This window comes from Microcebus murinus, chromosome 1 (assembly GCF_040939455.1).
Source record: "Microcebus murinus isolate Inina chromosome 1, M.murinus_Inina_mat1.0, whole genome shotgun sequence".
Lineage (NCBI taxonomy): Eukaryota > Metazoa > Chordata > Mammalia > Primates > Cheirogaleidae > Microcebus > Microcebus murinus.
In genome coordinates, this window is record NC_134104.1 from 99,504,885 (window position 1) to 99,524,368 (window position 19,484).

The 19,484-nt window shown below is 34.3% G+C and overlaps 1 protein-coding gene across 1 annotated transcript in view; it reads left to right on the forward strand.

Annotated features, from left to right (window-relative positions):
- The window catches only part of IFT80 (intraflagellar transport 80), a 123,271-nt gene that overhangs the window by 74,246 nt on the left and 29,541 nt on the right, over positions 1-19,484 (forward strand). The window contains exons 9-12 of the mRNA XM_076004253.1: positions 158-337; positions 10,822-10,940; positions 12,542-12,616; positions 16,782-16,945. Of these exons, the coding sequence (XP_075860368.1) occupies positions 158-337; positions 10,822-10,940; positions 12,542-12,616; positions 16,782-16,945 (538 nt within the window). The remainder of the gene's footprint in view (positions 1-157; positions 338-10,821; positions 10,941-12,541; positions 12,617-16,781; positions 16,946-19,484) is intronic.

Genomic DNA, 19,484 nt, shown 5'->3' on the forward strand with positions numbered 1-19,484 from the left:
TCTGTTCTGTAAACTATATTTTAATTAAGAAAATTTTTTATGATTCCAGAATAAAGACACATTCTTTTAAAAATTATCTTATTATGTTATGTGCGCAATTTTAAATTTCTTTAACTTTTTGTCAATAAATCAATTTTTTGTTTTTTTTCTTCCCCAGTGGTCATATACTTTAGAAAAACCCAACACTGGCAGCATATTTAATATTGCTTGGTCAGTTGATGGCACTCAGATCGCTGGAGCCTGTGGAAATGGACATGTTGTTTTTGCACATGTGGTGGAACAACGTTGGGAGTGGAAAAATTTCCAAGTTACGCTAACTAAAAGAAGGACTATGCAGGTATAATTATGTTCCAAGTTTGATTAAAACTGCCTCTTTTCACATTAGTTCATTATACAGAATATGGAATTATCTTCAATAATTATATTTAGTCAACTTTTTAAAAAAATTCAGCCACATTAGAAATATTTTAACTATGCCATTAGTAACTTTTTCATAACATAAGACAAGAACTTTTCACTGAAATAGAACCTGAATGCCCTAAGGTACTTCGGTTATGGGTTTAGAACAGGGTTAGTGAAATTTGAAGCATTTTGAGAATAGGTGGATTCACTTAAGAAAGGACAGATGAAGCTGTGACAAATAGGAGCACATTAGATTTAACTCCTGAAGCTCACTCCAAGGCAGGCCTGACCTGCCAGTTATTGACAGGGTTCAATTGTTTTCCTCATTTATAATTGGATGAATTTATTTAATGTGATTTTTTAAAATTTTCCTTTTAAGAATTACTTAAGGCAAGTCAAAATGGGAAAATGGTAGGATGTTCTTATGGGGAGTTAGGAAGTGTAGAGTAGGAAAAATATCTTTTCTAATACTCATCCTTGAGTGGAAGGATGGCTGTAACAAAAGACAGATTAACAACAGAAAAACATATAAATTGATTTAATATAAGTGTTATGTGACACAGGAGCCTTCATTAGGAAATGAAGACCCTAAGGAACAGTTAAGCCTGTATACTTTTATGATAGGTTTGATGAAGAGTGGAGAAGTTGTGGAGAAATGTGATAGGGCAAAAAGGTACTATCTAATGGTAACGAGCTGGGGGAAACTCAGCAAGGCCTGTTTGTTTAGATTCTTCTTTGTGTCCCTGTGTCTTCAGAAATAAGAATGTTCTTTCCTCCAGGTATGGGGAGGGCACCATTCATATGAGGGTATTATGACCTGCTTAAGAGGAAGATCAGAAAATCCTTCCTAAGTTTTATGACCTGCTTTATGGGGGAAAGGGCAACAGAAGGCCAGAGTGACCTTCTTGCTTCTCTGTTTTCTTAAATTCCTTCAGCTTAAAATATTCAACATGCTATGGTGCCATATTTTGGAATAGTGTATCCTCAACGCCGTCAGAAGAAAAACAGGTCATTTTGAGGCAAAATACTTTCTAGGTTAATACAAAAAGGTTGGTATATGGCAATGGGAGATGGGGAAAATGTTTTACAGGTCAGAGAACATCAGCAGGAGGGGTCTACTCAGTTGTAAGCCTCTTAGGGGCACAGGGTACCCTCATTGCTCATCTTTGTCTCTCCTATAGGGCCTCTAGCCCAGCACCTTGCATATAATAAGTGCTTGACAAATCTATCAAAAATTAGTTGAGGAAAGGTACCTAGAGGAGGCTAAAGACAATGTGCCTTGAAAAGCCTCTGCCAAAGAAAGGGGGACTCTACCTTCCTCCTCCTCTTCTTTTATCTGTATTAGTTGCCTCTATCTTCAGTATTCTTAATTCATATTATTGTAATTACTATAAAAATTTGGAAGCATATAATCAGGTGATTTCTTGGGTGGATATATTCAAATGTTTTGTTAGCCCAAGTATCTAGATTTTTAAAATTTGGATATATGGTCACCATATTCATAATAATTAGGTACATTATACTTTTTCTTTGTTCTGTTTACTTATTTTATATTTTTAATACTTTTTATTTGGAGAATTTAAAACATATACAGAGTAGTATAATGAATCTCCATGTACTTATCATCTAGCCCCAATAATCATCAATTTATGATCAAGACTGCCCCATCCATGTCCATATTTAGTTCCCCTTCCCCAATTATTTTGTTTGTTTTCTCTTTTTCATCCCACCTATTCCTGAGAAGCCTTGCCAATTATTTTAAAGGAAATTCAGACACCGTCTTTTATCAGTAAAAATTTTAGTATATACAGTTAAAAGACAAGGACTCTGTTTTTATATAATTGCAATGCTATTATCATACCTAACGAATAATGATAATTCCTTAACATTATCAAGCATCCACTAAATGTTCAAATTTCCAGTTGTCTCCTTCGTGTCACAGTTTTAAAATTTTGTCTATTTGAATCAGGATCCAAAGTGGTTTACATGGTTACAATTGGTTGATGTGTCTTTTAAGTCTGTTTTAGTTTGTAGGTTTCCCTTCCACCTCTGTATCTTCCCCCTTGCAGTTTATTTGTTGAAGAAACCAAATTGTTTGTCCAGTAGAAGTTTCTCACAGTCTGGACTTTGCTGATTGTATTCGCTTGGCGTGGTTTGACATTCTTCTGTCTCTGTATTTCCTATAAATGAATGGTTGCATCTAGATGATGTTGTAACTATGTATTTCTCCTAATAAACCTAAGAATTAAAACATCATTTATATATAGCATTGTGTCTATGGTAAAGAATACATTGTAAGTTCTAATCATTTGATAATCATTATCATATTATGGGAGCTAGCCAATGTAGTATTGCTAAAATAAGTACCAGCCTTAATTACAAAAATGCCCCAAGATGAGAGTATATCTAGAAAGAAGAGTTTTTCTTTCATAATAAAAAAGAATAATCCTAGCAATTAGAGCAATTTTATTTAAGATAAAATGAACCATGGGAGTTTTTAAATGGCTTATCTAATCAAAATTATCTTTGTACTTAAAATAATTTTTGTAATTAATTTTTCAAAGTTTTAGAACTAGAACGCTATTTTTGTTTTTTTAAAGAGATTTTCCTCTCTTAGGAATTATAAGCATTTGATCGCATTTTTGCTAGTTGGGCATATTCAGTGTTTTTTCTTAGAATGATTTTACTCATTCGTTCAATGGATATTTATTGAGTGATCCTTACTTGCCAGGCATTGGGCTGAGCAATGGGGAATACAGAAGTGAATAAGACAGATTTGGTCCCTGTTGTCTCTGACTTCCTAGTTTAGTACCTTGAAAATCTTTTTTCTTTTTCTTTATAAATTTGACTCAAATTGATTTAAGGTGAAAAATGAAAGAAAAAAAGAAATGTATTGATTCATGTTCAGTCAGGAGAGAGACTGACATGAGGCATTGTTGTTTCAAGCTCAAATAATGTCAACAGGACTTAATCACGTCTCCTTCCTGGACTCTCCTCTTCTTTATTTTGACTCTCATTTTCTTGGTAATTAGTTTTGTCTTCAGAAAGGGTCTTTCCATTTTGTGTCCTTGTTAGCTCTTGGCTGATATTCTCTCAACTTTAAGTTCTTTAGAAAGAGTGCTTTTTTTCCCCTAGTGATTCCAGCAGAAGTCTCAGCCTTGGGTCTCATTTGCTAAGCTTGGGTCAAGTATATTTAGTCAGGGAAGAGGCTAGGTAAGATGAGACAACCCTATCTGAACTACTTACTCAGAGTAATGGAAGGGATGGTTTCCCAAAGGACAATCAATGTGTATTTACCAGAAAAGATATCATGTGATTTTGGACAGACAAAAAATGATACATATGCATTATAGTTCCTTTTTTTTTTTTTTTTTTTTTTGGCTGTTTAGCTGCCAGAGTAACAGTATTAGTTACTTATTGCTGCATAATTAATCGCCCCAAAACTTAGTGGCTTGAAATAGCAACATTTATTACCTCTCAGTTTCTGTGAGTCAGGAATACAGGCATAGCTTAGATGAGTCCTCTGTCTCACAGTCTCTTAAGGCTGCAGTCAAGGTGTTGGTCAGGGCTTTAGTTTCAACTAAAGGCTCAACTGAGGGAGGATTTGCTTTCAAGCTGATGTGGTTGTTGGTAGGATTCAGTTCACCAAGGTCTTTTGGACTGGAGGCCTGAGCTTCTTGTCGACTGGAAGCTCCCTTCAATTCCTTGTACATGGCCTTTCTATAGGGCAGCTCACAACTTGGCGGCTTTCTTTATCAGAGCAAGTAAGTGAGAAGGGCCAGAGAAAGTGCAGGCAAGTTTTTTATAACCTGAGCTCAGAAGTGACATCTCATCACTTTTGCCATATTCTATTCACTAGAAGCAAGTTACTAGGTCCAATCCACACTTATGGGGAGAGATTTATACAAGAGTATCAATACCAGGAGGTGAGGATCATTGGAAACTGCCTTCTAAGCTGCCTACCACACATACATATCCTTATTCCTATGTGTGTTATTTAGAAATGCACTACTTAACTCATGCAGCTATTCATATGCAATTGAAAACAGACTCTTCCCTCCCTAAAAGAAGATAACCTAGACTTGTCTAGTTATTGTATCTAGCTCCAACTCTCTGATCTGGAAAGCTATAAATAAATGTGAATTTTAATTCTCTCCTCTCTGCTTCCCCATTCCCAATTTACAATGATGAAGGAAAACCAGCATGGTTGCAATGAAAAGAGTTTAAAAAATGGGAGAAGGAAAAACAACACACAATGATTACCAGATCCATAACTAAAATCCAGCTGGCCAGGAATATCCTGAGAACTCTCTTTCTTAGCAATAGAGTTAATTGCTTGGCCAATTTGGCATGTCTAGTTTGCTTTTCTGGGAAGATTTCCCTAGACATTTGGGAGGATACTCTTTCTGAGAGTTGGGCTTTCTAGCAGCCACTTTCTTTTGTTGTGAGGTGGGGTCAGTAGGGACTGAACAATCGTGATTTTTTTGTTGTTGTTTACCTGGTTTAGATTTTATAATTTCCTTAGAAGCTTAGTTGGCTTTTGGTTGATTTGTGTTTCATTAGCCCGTAAACCAGAGATCATTTTGAGTCATGATTATTAAATCTACACTTTGACTTGGCAGTTGCTATTGCCCTACAGTCTCCCTGGATCTCAGCGACACAATTGTCGAGTGACTTCATCTGCCCCTTGCCTCCAGGATGCATCAAAGAGATGGTTGATGTCTTTGTTAGAGCAAGTGCCTAGATGAGTGCAAGTGCAAAGGATGAGGCATTTCTAGGGTCTAAAGCTTACCTTTTTTCTTTCCTGCCACTCTGACTTTAGCATGGTGTATAGATTTGGGTTTTAAAGTTCAAGAGTATCTGATTCTTAGTCACTTTACGTCTTGTAAAGATAAGCACTAATAATGGAGTAAGTTTGAAGATGAAATTAGCTAGTATGTATAAAATAAAATAAATGGTAGCTACTGCTGTGATTATGAGACTATAGCTATGTACAGGATTAAAATAGTGTTTTGGAAATGTGCAGATAATTTTTGTACTTACGTCAAACTAAAAGTCTAAATATTGTGCTCAGGTAGAAGTATTAGGTGATACAAGTTAGGATATTAATCCTGGAGTTACCCTGAATTGAAGAGAGTAATGGGTGAGTTTTAACATTCAACACAGAACATTTCTGAGTGGGATTCGCCATAGTTTTGAAACTATAACAGCAACTACCAGAGTGTCTTTAGTTTTGTTATTATGGCTGGACTGTTTCATTCTGGTTTGGTTCTAGTGTACCAGATTTACAAAAAAAAAAGGTGGGGGGGGGCATTCCTCCATGTGAAGCTTTAGACAAATGCAGATTTTAAGAAATCTATTTATAATTTGAATAATGATAGAGGCCTATACAATTGGATTTTTAAAAATTGAATTTTCCTAAACCTGTATTAATAGTTTGTTTGACTGGATGTCATGTTGCTATAAAGAAACTAACATGCAACTTTCCTTAAAAGTTTTATATCATTCCATTAGCTTTAAAATGTTTCTAGAAGAGGATGGCATTTTGAATCTTTAAAAAAAGACTCTGGGAGTTCACACCTCTGGTGAAGATGGTGTCATAAGTTCATATAGGGAAGGAAGAGACATACTTTTGGCTCCAAAAAGATCAATAATATATTAAATATGTTTTTTTTTTAAAAAAAGAGTTATCTGGACTTAAAAACAAGGTAAACATTTCTGTGGACCAGAAACAGAATAAAAATGCAAAGTGTGAAGTCTTCAGTTCTGGAAGCAGGTAGGCAAAGGCAATGAAGAGAGTAGCTCTTGCTAGCTAAGAGAACTAAAAGTACTTAAAGTGAGAAGAGAGACCAGATCCAGGTCTCTGCTTGAAAGCAAAGCATGGGGATGTGTAAGGTAGTTCCTTTCTCTCCTTCCTGAAAGGAGACCTAAAAAAGCCACAGCTGACTGCTTCATATGTGTAGTTGTAGGCCTAGGAAATTGGAGAGAGATTCACAAGGCAACCACCTACAATTGTGGCCTGCTCAATCCCAGAGACTCCATTCACAGAGACCTAGAGTTGCACAGTACACACCTGCAGTCATACAGCTGTGGCCTTGCAGACAAAGCCCAGCCCTTTCACTAAAATCATGCTTTACATTCTTGTTCTAATTAGAAACAGTGGATTCCTGAGATGAAGGTTTCTCCTACAGCCTTCTCAAATAGGGGTGTTTTTCTTCTAGATGCCACATATCACTGGGGCTGGAAGTAGGTTAGATATCTCCTTACTCCCCATTGCTGATTCATAGTGGTCATAGACCACATGACCTCTTCCCTAAAAAACTCCAGCTCTTTTGAAACACTTGTCATCAGACTACTCCCCTCTTTACAATCAATTCCCACCCTCTTTGAAGAGGTAAGCAAGCATATTAGTGTCTTTTTCTTCACCACTAGTCCTCTTATTGCTCTTTTTAAAGACTTTTTAAAAAAATGTCTAAAAAGAACTATTTTCATTTTAACTTAACCATAGTAATATTTCACATTTCCCCAGTTGTCTCCTAATGTCTTTCTGTAGTAACAAGTCACATTTTTCCAATTATTTTCTAAATATATTTTTTGTAGTTGGTTGGTTTGTATCAGGAAATAAAGTCCCACATTGCATTTAGTTAATTTGGCTCAAGTTTTTTAAAGTCTGAAACAATTTTTCCTTCTTTCTTTCTTTCTTTCTTTCTTTCTTTCTTTCTTTCTTTCTTTCTTTCTTTCTTTATTTATTTATTTATAGTTTACTTGTTAAGGAAACCAGGTCATTTGTTCTGTTGAATTTCCCACATTCTGCATTTACTTGATTGCATCCTTGTGGTATTTAACACGTCTCATTTAACATGTCCATCTATCCTGTGTTTCCTATAGACTAGATATTAGGTTTAGAACCTTGGTAGGATTTTAGAGTCTTGATAAATATAAAGAATATTTTGTAGGTGATGCTGTACACTTCCTATTGCATCATATCAGGAGGCACATATGTTTGCTTGTTCCTCTTTTAGTCATGTTAAGATTGATCAGTGTTTTGGGATGTTGTAAACCTGATTCATCTATCATATAGTTTCCCATTAGGCTTTTTGCCTTAATATTTTTAGCTGCCATTGATGATAGTTGTCTGTATCCATTTTTCATTGGGGGTTATAAAATGATAATATTATAATTCTATCATTCCTTCTGCATTTATTATTAATAGCTAGAATTCTTCTATAAAAGACTTTGCCTGGCCAGTTCGGTGGCTCACGCCTGTAATCCTAGCACTCTGGGAGGCCGAGTTGGGAGGATTGCTTGAGCTCAAGAGTTCGAGACCAGCCTGAGCAAGAGTGAGACCCTGTCTCTACAATAAATAGAAAGAAATTAGCCAAACAACAAAAAATAGAAAAAGTTATCGAGGCATGGTGTGTGCCTGTAGTCCTAGCTTCCCGGGAGGCTGAGGGAGTAGGATTGCTTGAGCCCAGGAGTTTGAGGTTGCTGTGAGCTAGGCTGATGCCACAGCACTCTAGCCTAGGCAAAAGAGTGAGACTCTATCTCAAAACAAACAAACAAAAAAAGACTTTGCTCATCAACCATTTGGTTACCCTGAAGTGAGACAAATGCTGAATTATTTTCATTTATTTACCAGTTTTCAAATAATGAATTAGTTTCCTAGCATGCCCAATGAGTTTCTTTTTTGTTGTTATTCATGTTATCATTATAAACTTGTAGATTTAAAAAAATTGTGATGCATTTCAACCCACATTATTCTCTTTAATGCTCAAATTGTCCCATCTTTGACCACTTGACCTCCCATATTATTTTGACATGATTTAAATTAGCTTCCTTGCTTTCTGATGTGATAAGATGGTCCAGGCTTCCTTTGTACATTTCCTATCAAGACTTAGAATCAGCCATTTTTTCAAGAAGGCCTTGTTTCTATTGGAGGGAAGTGTTATTTAGAGACCACAATCAGGTACTTTGTGTGGCCATTGCTACTGATTGGCTCATTACTTTGCTACTGATTGGCTCATTACTTCTAAATGTTATGTTTTTGACAGATAATACATCATGAGTTTATATTGAGATTTCTAATTTAAATTTAAGGTTATAGAGTTTTACTCTTAAATTTTACATGTTATTTATATCTGACAAGAAAATTTTGGTTCCTAAAGGTATTATATTCTAAAATATAGTTTAAAAATAACAATATTAATATTATTCTAATAATATGTTACTGAATGCAGTTTGGGATTTCTTGTTTTTCTTAAAAAATAAGCAAATCCATACACCTTCATATTCTTCCCTTTCTTAGGTAAAAGGTATACTATGCACACTGTTCTGTATCTTGCATTTTTTACTTTGTAATGTACCTTGACGAATCACTCTGTAGATCATTCTTATTCCTTTTTTGCAATTGTATAGTATTCCCCTGTGTGAATGTACCATAGTTCATTCAACTTATCCCCTATTGATAGACATTTGGGCTATTTCCAGTCTTTTGCTATTACCAATAGTGCTGTAATTAATAGCCTGTACATATGTTATTTCATAGTTTTGCTTGTTTATCTTTGGGATGGAATTCTAGAAATGAGAATGCTGGTCAAATAGTATATATACATGTATGTAATTTTGCTGTGTCTTGTCATGGTAATAATATTTTGGTGGAATGGGAGTTGGGAAGCTGATAGTAAAAATATGATATACCTGTTTTAGTCTGTTTGGACTGCTATAACAAAATACCATAATCTGCATAGCTTATAAACAACAGAAATTTATTTCTCACAGTATGGGAGGCTGAGAAGTCCAAGATCAAGGTGCTGGCAGATTTGGTGTCTGGTGAGGGCCCACTTTCTGTTCATATATGGTGCCTTCTTGCTGTATCCTCATTTAGCGGAAGGGGCAAGGCAGCTCTCTGGGGCCTTTTTTATAAGGGCATGAATTCATACATGAGAGTTCTGCCTTCATGTCCTAATCACCTCCCAAAGGCCCCCACCTGCCAATGCCATTACATTGGTGATTAAGTTTCAACATTGAATTTTGAGGACACAAACATTAAGACCATGGCAATGCCTGGTAGGTATAAATACTTTGAAGAAGTACTTATAAGAAGTTTGACTTTATCTTCCTATCTTTCTTTCTATAACCTTTCATTGTTCATTAATGCTGTAATTGACACATTGTATTTAGAAAAATGATAACATTTTGAGGAACATTTAAAGAAATATTAAGTGGTAGGTATAATTACGTTTTTTTTTTTTCAATTTTTCGCTTCTTACTATACAGCCTTGCCCATTGTGGTAATAACCAGAAATTAGGTAAGTTTAACTTGCCCAACATTTTTCTGAATTTTTTGCATTTTATTCATCAACTTCAAGATTTTTGGCCAATACTGCCAAATGCCAAAATCCTTGCAAACTAGTCTTACAAATTTTATAACAATTTTGACTATCATCGGCAAATCTCCCGTTTTTAGCATTTAGCTTTCTTATATATTTTCTCTGTGTTTTTGCATATGGTAAATACTTTGCCCCCTCTATGTAGCTTGGCTTCTTCACTATGCAGTTTATTTGTTTACCAATCCCTCCTACTCCACTTTTGATTTTTTTTTTTTTTTTTTTTTTTTTTTTTTTTTTGAGACAGAGTCTCACTTTGTTGCCCAGGCTAGAGTGAGTGCCATGGCGTCAGCCTAGCTCACAGCAACCTCAAACTCCTGGCTCAAGCAATCCTCCTGCCTCAGCCTCCCAAGTAGCTGGGACTACAGGCATGTGCCACCATGCCCGGCTTTTTTTTTTTTTTCTATATGTATTAGTTGGCCAATTAATTTCTTTCTATTTATAGTAGAGACGGGGTCTCGCTCTTGCTCAGGCTGGTTTCGAACTCCTGACCTCGAGCAATCCACCCGCCACGGCCTCCCAGAGAGCTAGGATTACAGGCGTGAGCCACCGCGCCCAGCCTCCACTTTTGATTTTTAAAGCAATTATGTGGGGTGTATTTTTAGAACTTACATTTTAAAGTAAAAGCAAAAGCTAACCCTAAAAAGAGATATTCCTACTGTTTGGGGCAGAAGTCATACAGTTTCTTTCCAAACTCTGTATGCCACCCTCCTTTGACTATACCTCAGTGTTAGAATATTTTTCCTATTATCACTCCATTGCTACATCATTCAGTTTTACTTTCAGGTTAGAAATCTCTATACATCTTTTTTTACTTATTTCTATGGGATTTTCTGTATCTGTACTTTGTTGATTGATTTTTATACCCAAGTATACCATCTTATGCCTCATTCTTACTGAATTCTTTGTTTTTATATGGTTAAATAATCAATAATGCATTGGATTTTTTGTTTCAAAATTTTGCTAACTTATACAATTAAAATTTTGATATATTTTAATGTTGTTTGTTGGTATTTCATTTTTCCTTGTTTAGGTTCGTAATGTTCTTAATGATGCAGTGGATTTACTGGAATTCCGTGATAGAGTCATTAAAGCATCTTTGAACTATGCACACTTAGTTGTTTCAACGTCTCTTCAGTGTTATGTGTTCTCGTAAGCATCTTCCATTTTTCCATATTTATAACATGTGATCATAGACTATATGTGTCGTATGCACCACTGTGTGTCTGGTACCTAGCACAGTGGCCGACATGTAGTAGGGACTTAATAAATATTTTGACTGAATAAATGAATTGAAATACATAAAATATAGTGTCGTTTTAGTATTCTAAAGCACAGTAACACACAATACAAAGGTATCTGGTTTCATTAACAACTGCTACCACTATATATTAAAAAATTTCCACTTATTGTGTATAAATCTGCTACTAATTGGAACCTACAACTCAGGAAAACAGCCATGTCTGGAGCAATGAAATAGGAGCAGCAGAGGAGAGTACGTAAAGAAACATGCAGCTCAATTTTATGTGAATTTTTTTTCTTACATGAGAGGGAAGGAGGAATAGTAAGAATTTGGAAAAATTCACATTGGTATCAAGAAATATAACAAGTTAAACAGTTGAGATATGGGGAAAGGATTATAGACTGTGAGAAAATCAATGCAGATAGATATTTGAATAACTAATTTTCATGGGGTTGAGGAAAATAGATATCTCTTCAGTATAGAGTTTGTTTGAAGAAAAGTAGAGCTCTTAATTGCCCCAAATGAGGGATTTAGTTTGCTAATTGTAGTGATAAGGACATAATGTTTGAATCTGTAGGATTAGTATCCCTAGGTGCTACTATATAAGTTGCTTTTTAAAATACCAAAAGTTTAGGAGCTGCTATTTAATTTTTTTTTTTTTTTTTGTCACTCTACTTTTTTCATGACAGTTAATGTGTGGCAAAATATAAAATTGCTTTTCTTCTTTTCTGTATGAACCTTGCCTCCCCTCTCTGGTTGTCAAGACATTTATTAAGGTACAAAACATTTATTAAAATGAAATAGCAGGGAATAGTAGTGAGAATGAAATAGTGCTGAGAACTATCATCACTGAAACATAGTTCATTTTAAATTTAAAAACCTAGTGTCTTAGATTATAATGACTATCATTTATTGAGCAATTGTTATAGTATCTTTTCTGTTTATTATTATTATTCCCATTTTACAAGATGAAGAAGCTAAAGTGTGCCAGATACTTGATTTAAGTCATCCTTATCACCATTTTGCAAATAAGGAAAGTAATGCTTAGAGCATAAACCTGCTAATATCATATGGTTGGAAGTTGGTGAAACCATATTTCTAATCTAGATCTGTCTTGCAGAAACCTATCCTCTTTTCACTATGCCATGCTGCTACTAGTTTTCAGATGAGAAACATTAGATGACTTGCCCAAAATCACAGAGCTAATAAATAGCAGAATGGGACTTTTATACTTAGGATTCCTCGATTAACATATTATAATACCTACAATAAACATTTATTGAATGCCTACTATGTGCTAGTTGCTGGGAACACAGTCTCTGCTTTTTAGTGAAGAATGCAGACATGTAAGTGAATAATTTAAGAACAGTCCACCAAGTGGTATAATAGAAGTACATATACAATTACTGTGAAACTAAAGTCAATTTATTTAAAATGAGTACATATCTACTTATTAAAAAGTATTTGGCATTTTAAATGTTAATAAATATCCATTTTATTTGTCTTTTAGTACAAAGAACTGGAATACACCACTTATATTTGACCTCAAAGAAGGAACTGTTAGTTTAATTCTGCAGGCCGAAAGGTAATTTATTATGTTTAACTATTGTATTTGGGGTTACAAATAGCAATAAAGAACTGTTTAGAGCATCCCATTTACAGAATGTTACACTAATCATTTGGAATCAATCTGTTTGTATTATGTGTTTTAGAAGAAGAGAATAAGCTCTTTAGGTCAGTGGTTCTGAAACTTTTTAGTCTCAGAAATTTTTTACATTCTTAAATAATTATTGAAGGTTATTTGTGGGGTACATATGCCAGTATTTACTATATTAGAAATTAAAAATGAAAAATTTGGAAGGTATGAATTTATTTAAAATGATAAGAATAAACTCATTATAAATAAACATCAGAGTAGTGACATGAGAAAATGAGAATAGCACATGGAAACTACTATGAAATAGTTTTTAACTCACAGTTGCCGTATTTTCTATTTTGTTCTGTTTCTGTTTTTATTTTTAAATATTGGTTCAAACTCATTGGTCTTGTGAGCCACTACTGGCCTGTGACCTGAAGTTTGAAAAATAATAATCTCTATCAAGACCTTTGTGTTTTATTGTGTTTTATTTATTTATTTATTTATTTATTTATTTATTTATTTATTTATTTATTTATTTTTTGAGACAGAGTCTAACTTTGTTGCTCAGGCTAGAGTGAGTGCCGTGGCGTCAGCCTGGCTCACAGCAACCTCAAACTCCTGGGCTCAGCAATCCTACTGCCTCAGCCTCCCAAGTAGCTGGGACTACAGGCATGCACCACCATGCCCGGCTAATTTTTTGTATATATATATTTTTAGTTGACCAATTAATTTCTTTCTATTTTTGGTAGAGACGGGGTCTCGCTCAGGCTGGTTTCGAACTCCTGACCTTGAGCAATCCGCCCGTCTCGGCCTCCCAAAGTGCTAGGATTACAGGCGTGAGCCACCGTGCCCGGCCTATATTTATTTATTTTTGAGACAGAATATCACTCTGTCCCTGGGCTAGAGTGCTGTGGCATCAGCCTAGCTCACAGCAACTTCAAACTCCTGGGCTCAAGCAATACTTCTGTCTCAGCCTCCCAGGTAGCTGGGACTACAGGCATGTGCCACCATGCGCAGCTAATTTTTTCTATATATTTTTAGTTGTTTGGCTGATTTCTTTCTATTTTTTTTTTTTCTTTTTAGTAGAGATGGGGTTCTTGCTCTTGCTCAGGCTGGTCTCGAACTCCTGAGCTCAAACGATCTGCCCGCCTCAGCCTCCCAGAGTGCTAGGATTATAGGCGTGAGCTATCTCACCTGGCCTATCAAGACCTTTAGTTTATCTGCACATTTATATTGTTTTCTCATTACCTCTAATTCAAATGAATAAACAATGATAGGATATCTGAAATATGTTTAACTAAATTGATCTAAAAAATGGAACAGAGGTTAAAAAAATGGTACCTGAATAAACTACCTTCTCATTTAGTCTCTTCCAAGCCTTCTAAAATGTTCCATTTTCCCATAGACTGCCATCACTTCGAGGTGACAATGAAATAAAGGCATCTATACTGGTTTCAGAGAGATGTTCAGATTGAGATTATATAATATCACCATCATCTTCCAGTGTCTTGAGTGGGAATTTATCAATTTTTGTCAGTTTATCAAGTTTCTGTCTTCTTTTGAAAAGTGCACCGATTCCTCCTTGTGGAATAAAAATAATCAGAAAAATATATATTGTCTCAAATAGAATATCAGGTTTATTTCTCTGGGCAGAGAACCAAAGGATCCAGTGATAGATACATGTTAGAAGTAGGAGGAAGTCATAGTAGATGTCCAAAAATGTAAAAGCTCAGTTTCCAGCATGGTCCATATGTATTTCCTTGGTTCTGACTACCTCACCAGTTATAACTGGTTTGGGGCAGGCAGGTAGAACAGGAAAGTTTGCACTTGAGTAACTAAGAATGGTTCAAAAAAAACGACCTTTAGTGTATACAGGACTAAGAAACTCCAGGCAATTAGCTGGAGTAAATTAGGAATAGCTATTATTCAAGAACCTACACTTTTTCATGAAAACTGTCAATTAGTTTCTCAAGTACAGTGATACCATACTGAATCAGAGGACAGACTTAGAAAGCTACAACCCAATAAAACCTGGAATAAAGTTTGAAAATATAATCGACAGTTGCCTAAAATAGCTGCCCATAAAACATTTGCACTAAAACCAAATTCTTTATTCCTCATCCCTTTACTCATCACCTAGGCAGCTCTTAATAGTGTTTGTTATCAGGTTTTCTAGCCCACAGTTTTTTATAAATAGCAAACTAGAAGAGGAATGGTGCTGTTGGGCTGTTAGAGGCTGGCACAATGACAGGAAGAAAAGTGACTGCCTGGCAAGGAAGCGTGGAGGAAACTAAAAGCACAGAACTGTGTAGCTGAGTAGTATAATTATTCTGAGCACCAACAGATTCTCATGAGTATCAAAGCTATAAGTTAAATAGTTACTAAAGAGTTTGATCATCATGATCAAGAAAATGTTATGTCAAATTTTAAATCACTATTTAATGAAATTGAAATGTATGATTTTATTTAGTTATATCATAAATTTTTAAAACAAAAGTCATTTTTGCTATTTAAAAGGTATTTGAAAGATTTTGCTATTTAAAAGATGTCAGCTATCTAAAAAAAAACATAGTTCTGAAGTACTTTTTACTCTGGCAGTTCCAAATAAATTTATTTATTTATGTATTATTTATAAATGTATTTATTGAATATGCTCTTAATAAAACTCATGTTAATGGCATAAATAACTAGATAATTAAAGAATATTTTAGTTACTGCCTATGACTGGTCATACTTATATAGTTAGAGATGTTTGCCCTTGAAACAGGGTATTTACTCACAAGTAGGTTAAAAGCTATACTATCTTGTTTGGAAGAGAAAATCCTTTTAATACTGAAACAAAGAAAGAATATAAATTAATATGTGTTGCTTTGTCAAGATTAGCAAATATTATTTCCATAAACTAGTATGTATGGCCATATACTAATGTGTAAGGGCCAAACCCTTCAACTAAAAAAACTACCTACCAATCCTCAAGTATTAATTTAATTGATTTCTGTGTATTTGGTACTCATTCAATACATATTTTTCATTGATTTTGGTGTTCATTTATTTCCTTTTTGTTTCCTTAGAAAAAAAGAACAATTAGCAACTCCTAAATCAAGAAATAGTTCTGAATCAAGGATATTAAGACCTTAAACATAAGATTTTTAAAAAGTAATAATGTCTTCAGCATTGAGGAAACAGGCTTACCAATATAGCCATAGTATGTGTATAAAACAATACAACATTTTGAAGGGCAGTCTAACGATATATATTAAAAATTTTAAAGTGTATGGCCTTTGATCCAATAATTATGCTTCTAGAAGTTATACTAAGGACATAAGTAGAGTAGGCATACAGAGATGTATATATATTGTAGATATTCTTTAAAACAGTGAATAATTCAAAATATAATGAATGTCCATCAGGAATAAGTTAATTAAATAAAGTTATGATACATTCATCCTTTGTTTGCTATAGTTATCTCTAGAGGTAGGATCACAAGAGGTCTTTTGTTTTGTCTGTATTGTTTGAATTATTTTGTACAATATTCATAAATTTTCAAAGGGAAAATATAACCATAAAATATTTATGTTTTGAATTATTTAAAAAATTAACTACACAGAGCCCTATGCCTTAAATGTAGCTATCAGCATAGCCAATAAACCTGACCCTGCTGCAAAAAATGTCTGAGTTTTTAGAGATGAATACATGCTGATGATCGCCATATGATTTTAAATTCAGAAGCATCTTGTTCTAATAAATGCTGGCCCTAATATTAATTTGGTGGTCATTCTCACCACCTGAGATTTTAACCTGTATTTAATCTTTAATTATCTTTAGTATAATTTTAAATTGTGAAATATATATTAATTGTATTTCATGAAAATATAGCATCTGGCATTAAAATCACTGAATTGTAAATTGTAAAATTTTCTAATTGCCTTTGTATAGAAATTCTTCTTTAGGAAAGGAAATGAATTGTGGATATAATGTAAAAGAAGTCAGAATTTTATTGTATAGGGTGGTGATTATGGACATTTTCATTTTTCTTCCCCGGCCTCAGCAAAAAGTAAAAAAATGTAGTATACTCCTATTTGAGAATATATTTTTATTTTTTATTTTTTAGACATTTTCTTCTTGTAGATGGTGGTGGTATCTATTTATATTCTTATGAAGGGCGCTTTATTTCTTCTCCAAAATTTCCTGGAATGAGAACAGATATTCTGAATGCACAGACTGTGTCTCTGAGTAATGATACTGTAGCAATAAAAAACAAAGCTGATGAAAAAAGTAAGTATATTTTTATAATTTTTCATGTTAAATTTCCATGAAGTTTGTTAATACTGTGAAATTTTCATAAATTAACTTTCATTTTGTTTATTTGTTAACTTTTTATGAAACAATTATGAGCTTCCTAACTTATTTTATTTTATATTTATTTATTTTGTTGTGTTATTTATTTTTTCTTTTTTATTTCAGCATATTATGGGGGTTCAAATGTTTAGGTTAGGTATATTGCCCTTGCCCCACCCAAGTTAGAGCTTCAAGTGTGCCCATCCCCTAGATGGTGCCCACCGTACCCATTAGGTGTGAATGTATTCATCCTCTCATTCCCCCTCCCATCTGCCTGACACTCTAACTTATTTAAGCAGGAACTAAAGAACTAAAGTTGTCATTCCATATCCAATTAATAGAACAAATACAAATTGTCACAACTTCGATGGTAAGGAATAAAAGACCAGTGGTAAGGAATAAATCTTTGTATTTTCAGTAGCTATTGGTTCAAGATTGTGGTCCTAAAATATATATTAATTTTTTAAAGTTTTTGATCTTTTTAAATATTCCATTTCTTAATTTGGTAACATATTAAATATTGTACTTCATTATAGTAGTTATTTTGTTTATATATTATAAATTTAAAATTAATATTTTAAGTTAATGAAGTGAAATAAAAGTATGAATAACTTAAATTTTCTAGTGAAAAATCTAGGCTACATTAGTATTTATAAATAAGTATGTCAGGTATTTTGGAATTTCATAGTACAATAAAACCATTTTATTAAGAAATTGCTGTATCACAGTTTCATTTATCGAGTGTTTACTGTGTGCCAAGTACTTTACTAGAAGTTGAAGATACAGTGGTTAACAAGATAGACAATCTAGCTAATAAAAATAAACAAATAATCAAATGTATAATAAATTGTCAGGTGATGATGCATGCTATGAAGAAGACTAATGCAGGATGAAGGAATAGAGAGTTGTGAAGATGGGGCAGGGACTGTTAAACAAGCAAGTGTAAGGATTCTGAGGTGGGAATGACTGGCATGTTAAAGGAACTGCCAAAAGGCCATGTGACTAGGACAGCATGAGCTTGGTAGAGAGTGGTAGGTGAGGAGGACAGAGAGGCGGGAAGACCATGTAAAGACTTGGCTATGGTGAGGATGTGGGCATGTGGAAAGAGTGGGAACAGCATATTATCCTAGGTTTTTCTCCATATTATCCTAGGTTTTTATCCTAGGTTATTATCCTAGGATAAATGAGATGGAAGACAGGGAAGGAGGATATTTGGAGAGGATCTGCAAACCCAGAGCTTGATTTTGGTCATGGTATGTTTAAATGCTTTTCAGACATCCAAGCAGGGATGAGAGTAAATAACAGGATAAATGAGTCTAGGACTCAGAAGAGGGGTTGGGCCTAGAGATACAAATTTGGAAGTCATTGGCATACTGGTAGTGCTTAAAGCCATGGTACTGAATGAAATCACTTGGGAATTGAGTGTAGACAGAGAAGCGGGGACCAAAGACTGAGCACATCAGTATTTAAAGATGTGTAAGAGGAGGAGAAGCCAGTGAGATAAGAGGACAACCGAGAGAATGAGCGATCCTTGAAGCCTAGTAAAAAATACTAAATAGTAAATAATTGTTTCTCTCTGTTAGTACATGTTGTGAAACATTGTACATTACTGTTAAGCAAAATATCTGACTTGAGTGTTAATTTTGTTAGTTCACACCCTGGAATACCTAATTCAGGAAGTAGGAAAGTGTCCTACTTTTTAATTTTCACTTCTTTGAGATAGTATCACATCTCATTACTCTCATAAATAGAGCTATTCTATGTCTTCATGCCTTAGGTCTTCTCCAAGAGAGGACATTTGGTAATTGTTTTATTTTTAAAAGACTTCCTTCTAGGCTAAAAAATAGGGAAACAGAATGAAATAAAATAGTGTCTAGATAGCAGACATAATCAAGATGACTATGTAATTGCTAATACTAATGATTTGGAGGTCAGATTTTTTTCTTCATAAACTTAATATTGAAAATCCCAGTGATCACTATGAGTTGTATATACTTTTCTTATTCAATACCACATGTTTTATTTTATTTTTTAAATTTATTTATTTTGAGAAAAGGTCTCTCTTTGTTGCCTTGGCTAGAGTGCAGTGGCATCATCTTAGCTGACTACAACCTCAAACTACTGGCCTCAAGTGATCCTCCTGCCTCAGCCTCCCAAAGTGCAATACCACATATTTTAGACTGAAGCTTTAATAAAATATACTCATGTACCATATAACATTTCAGCAAATAATTGACTGCATATATGATAATAGGCCCCTAAGATTATAACAGAGTTGAAAAATTCCTATTGCTTAGTGACATCATAGCAGTTAGTCATAATGTCGTAGTGCAATGCATTACCTTTTCTATGTTTAGGTATATTTAAACATGCAAATACATTGTGTTACAGTTGTCTACAGTATTCCTATGTAACACCCTCTACAGGTTTGTAGCCTATAAGCAATAGGCTACACCATATAGCCTAGATGCTTAGT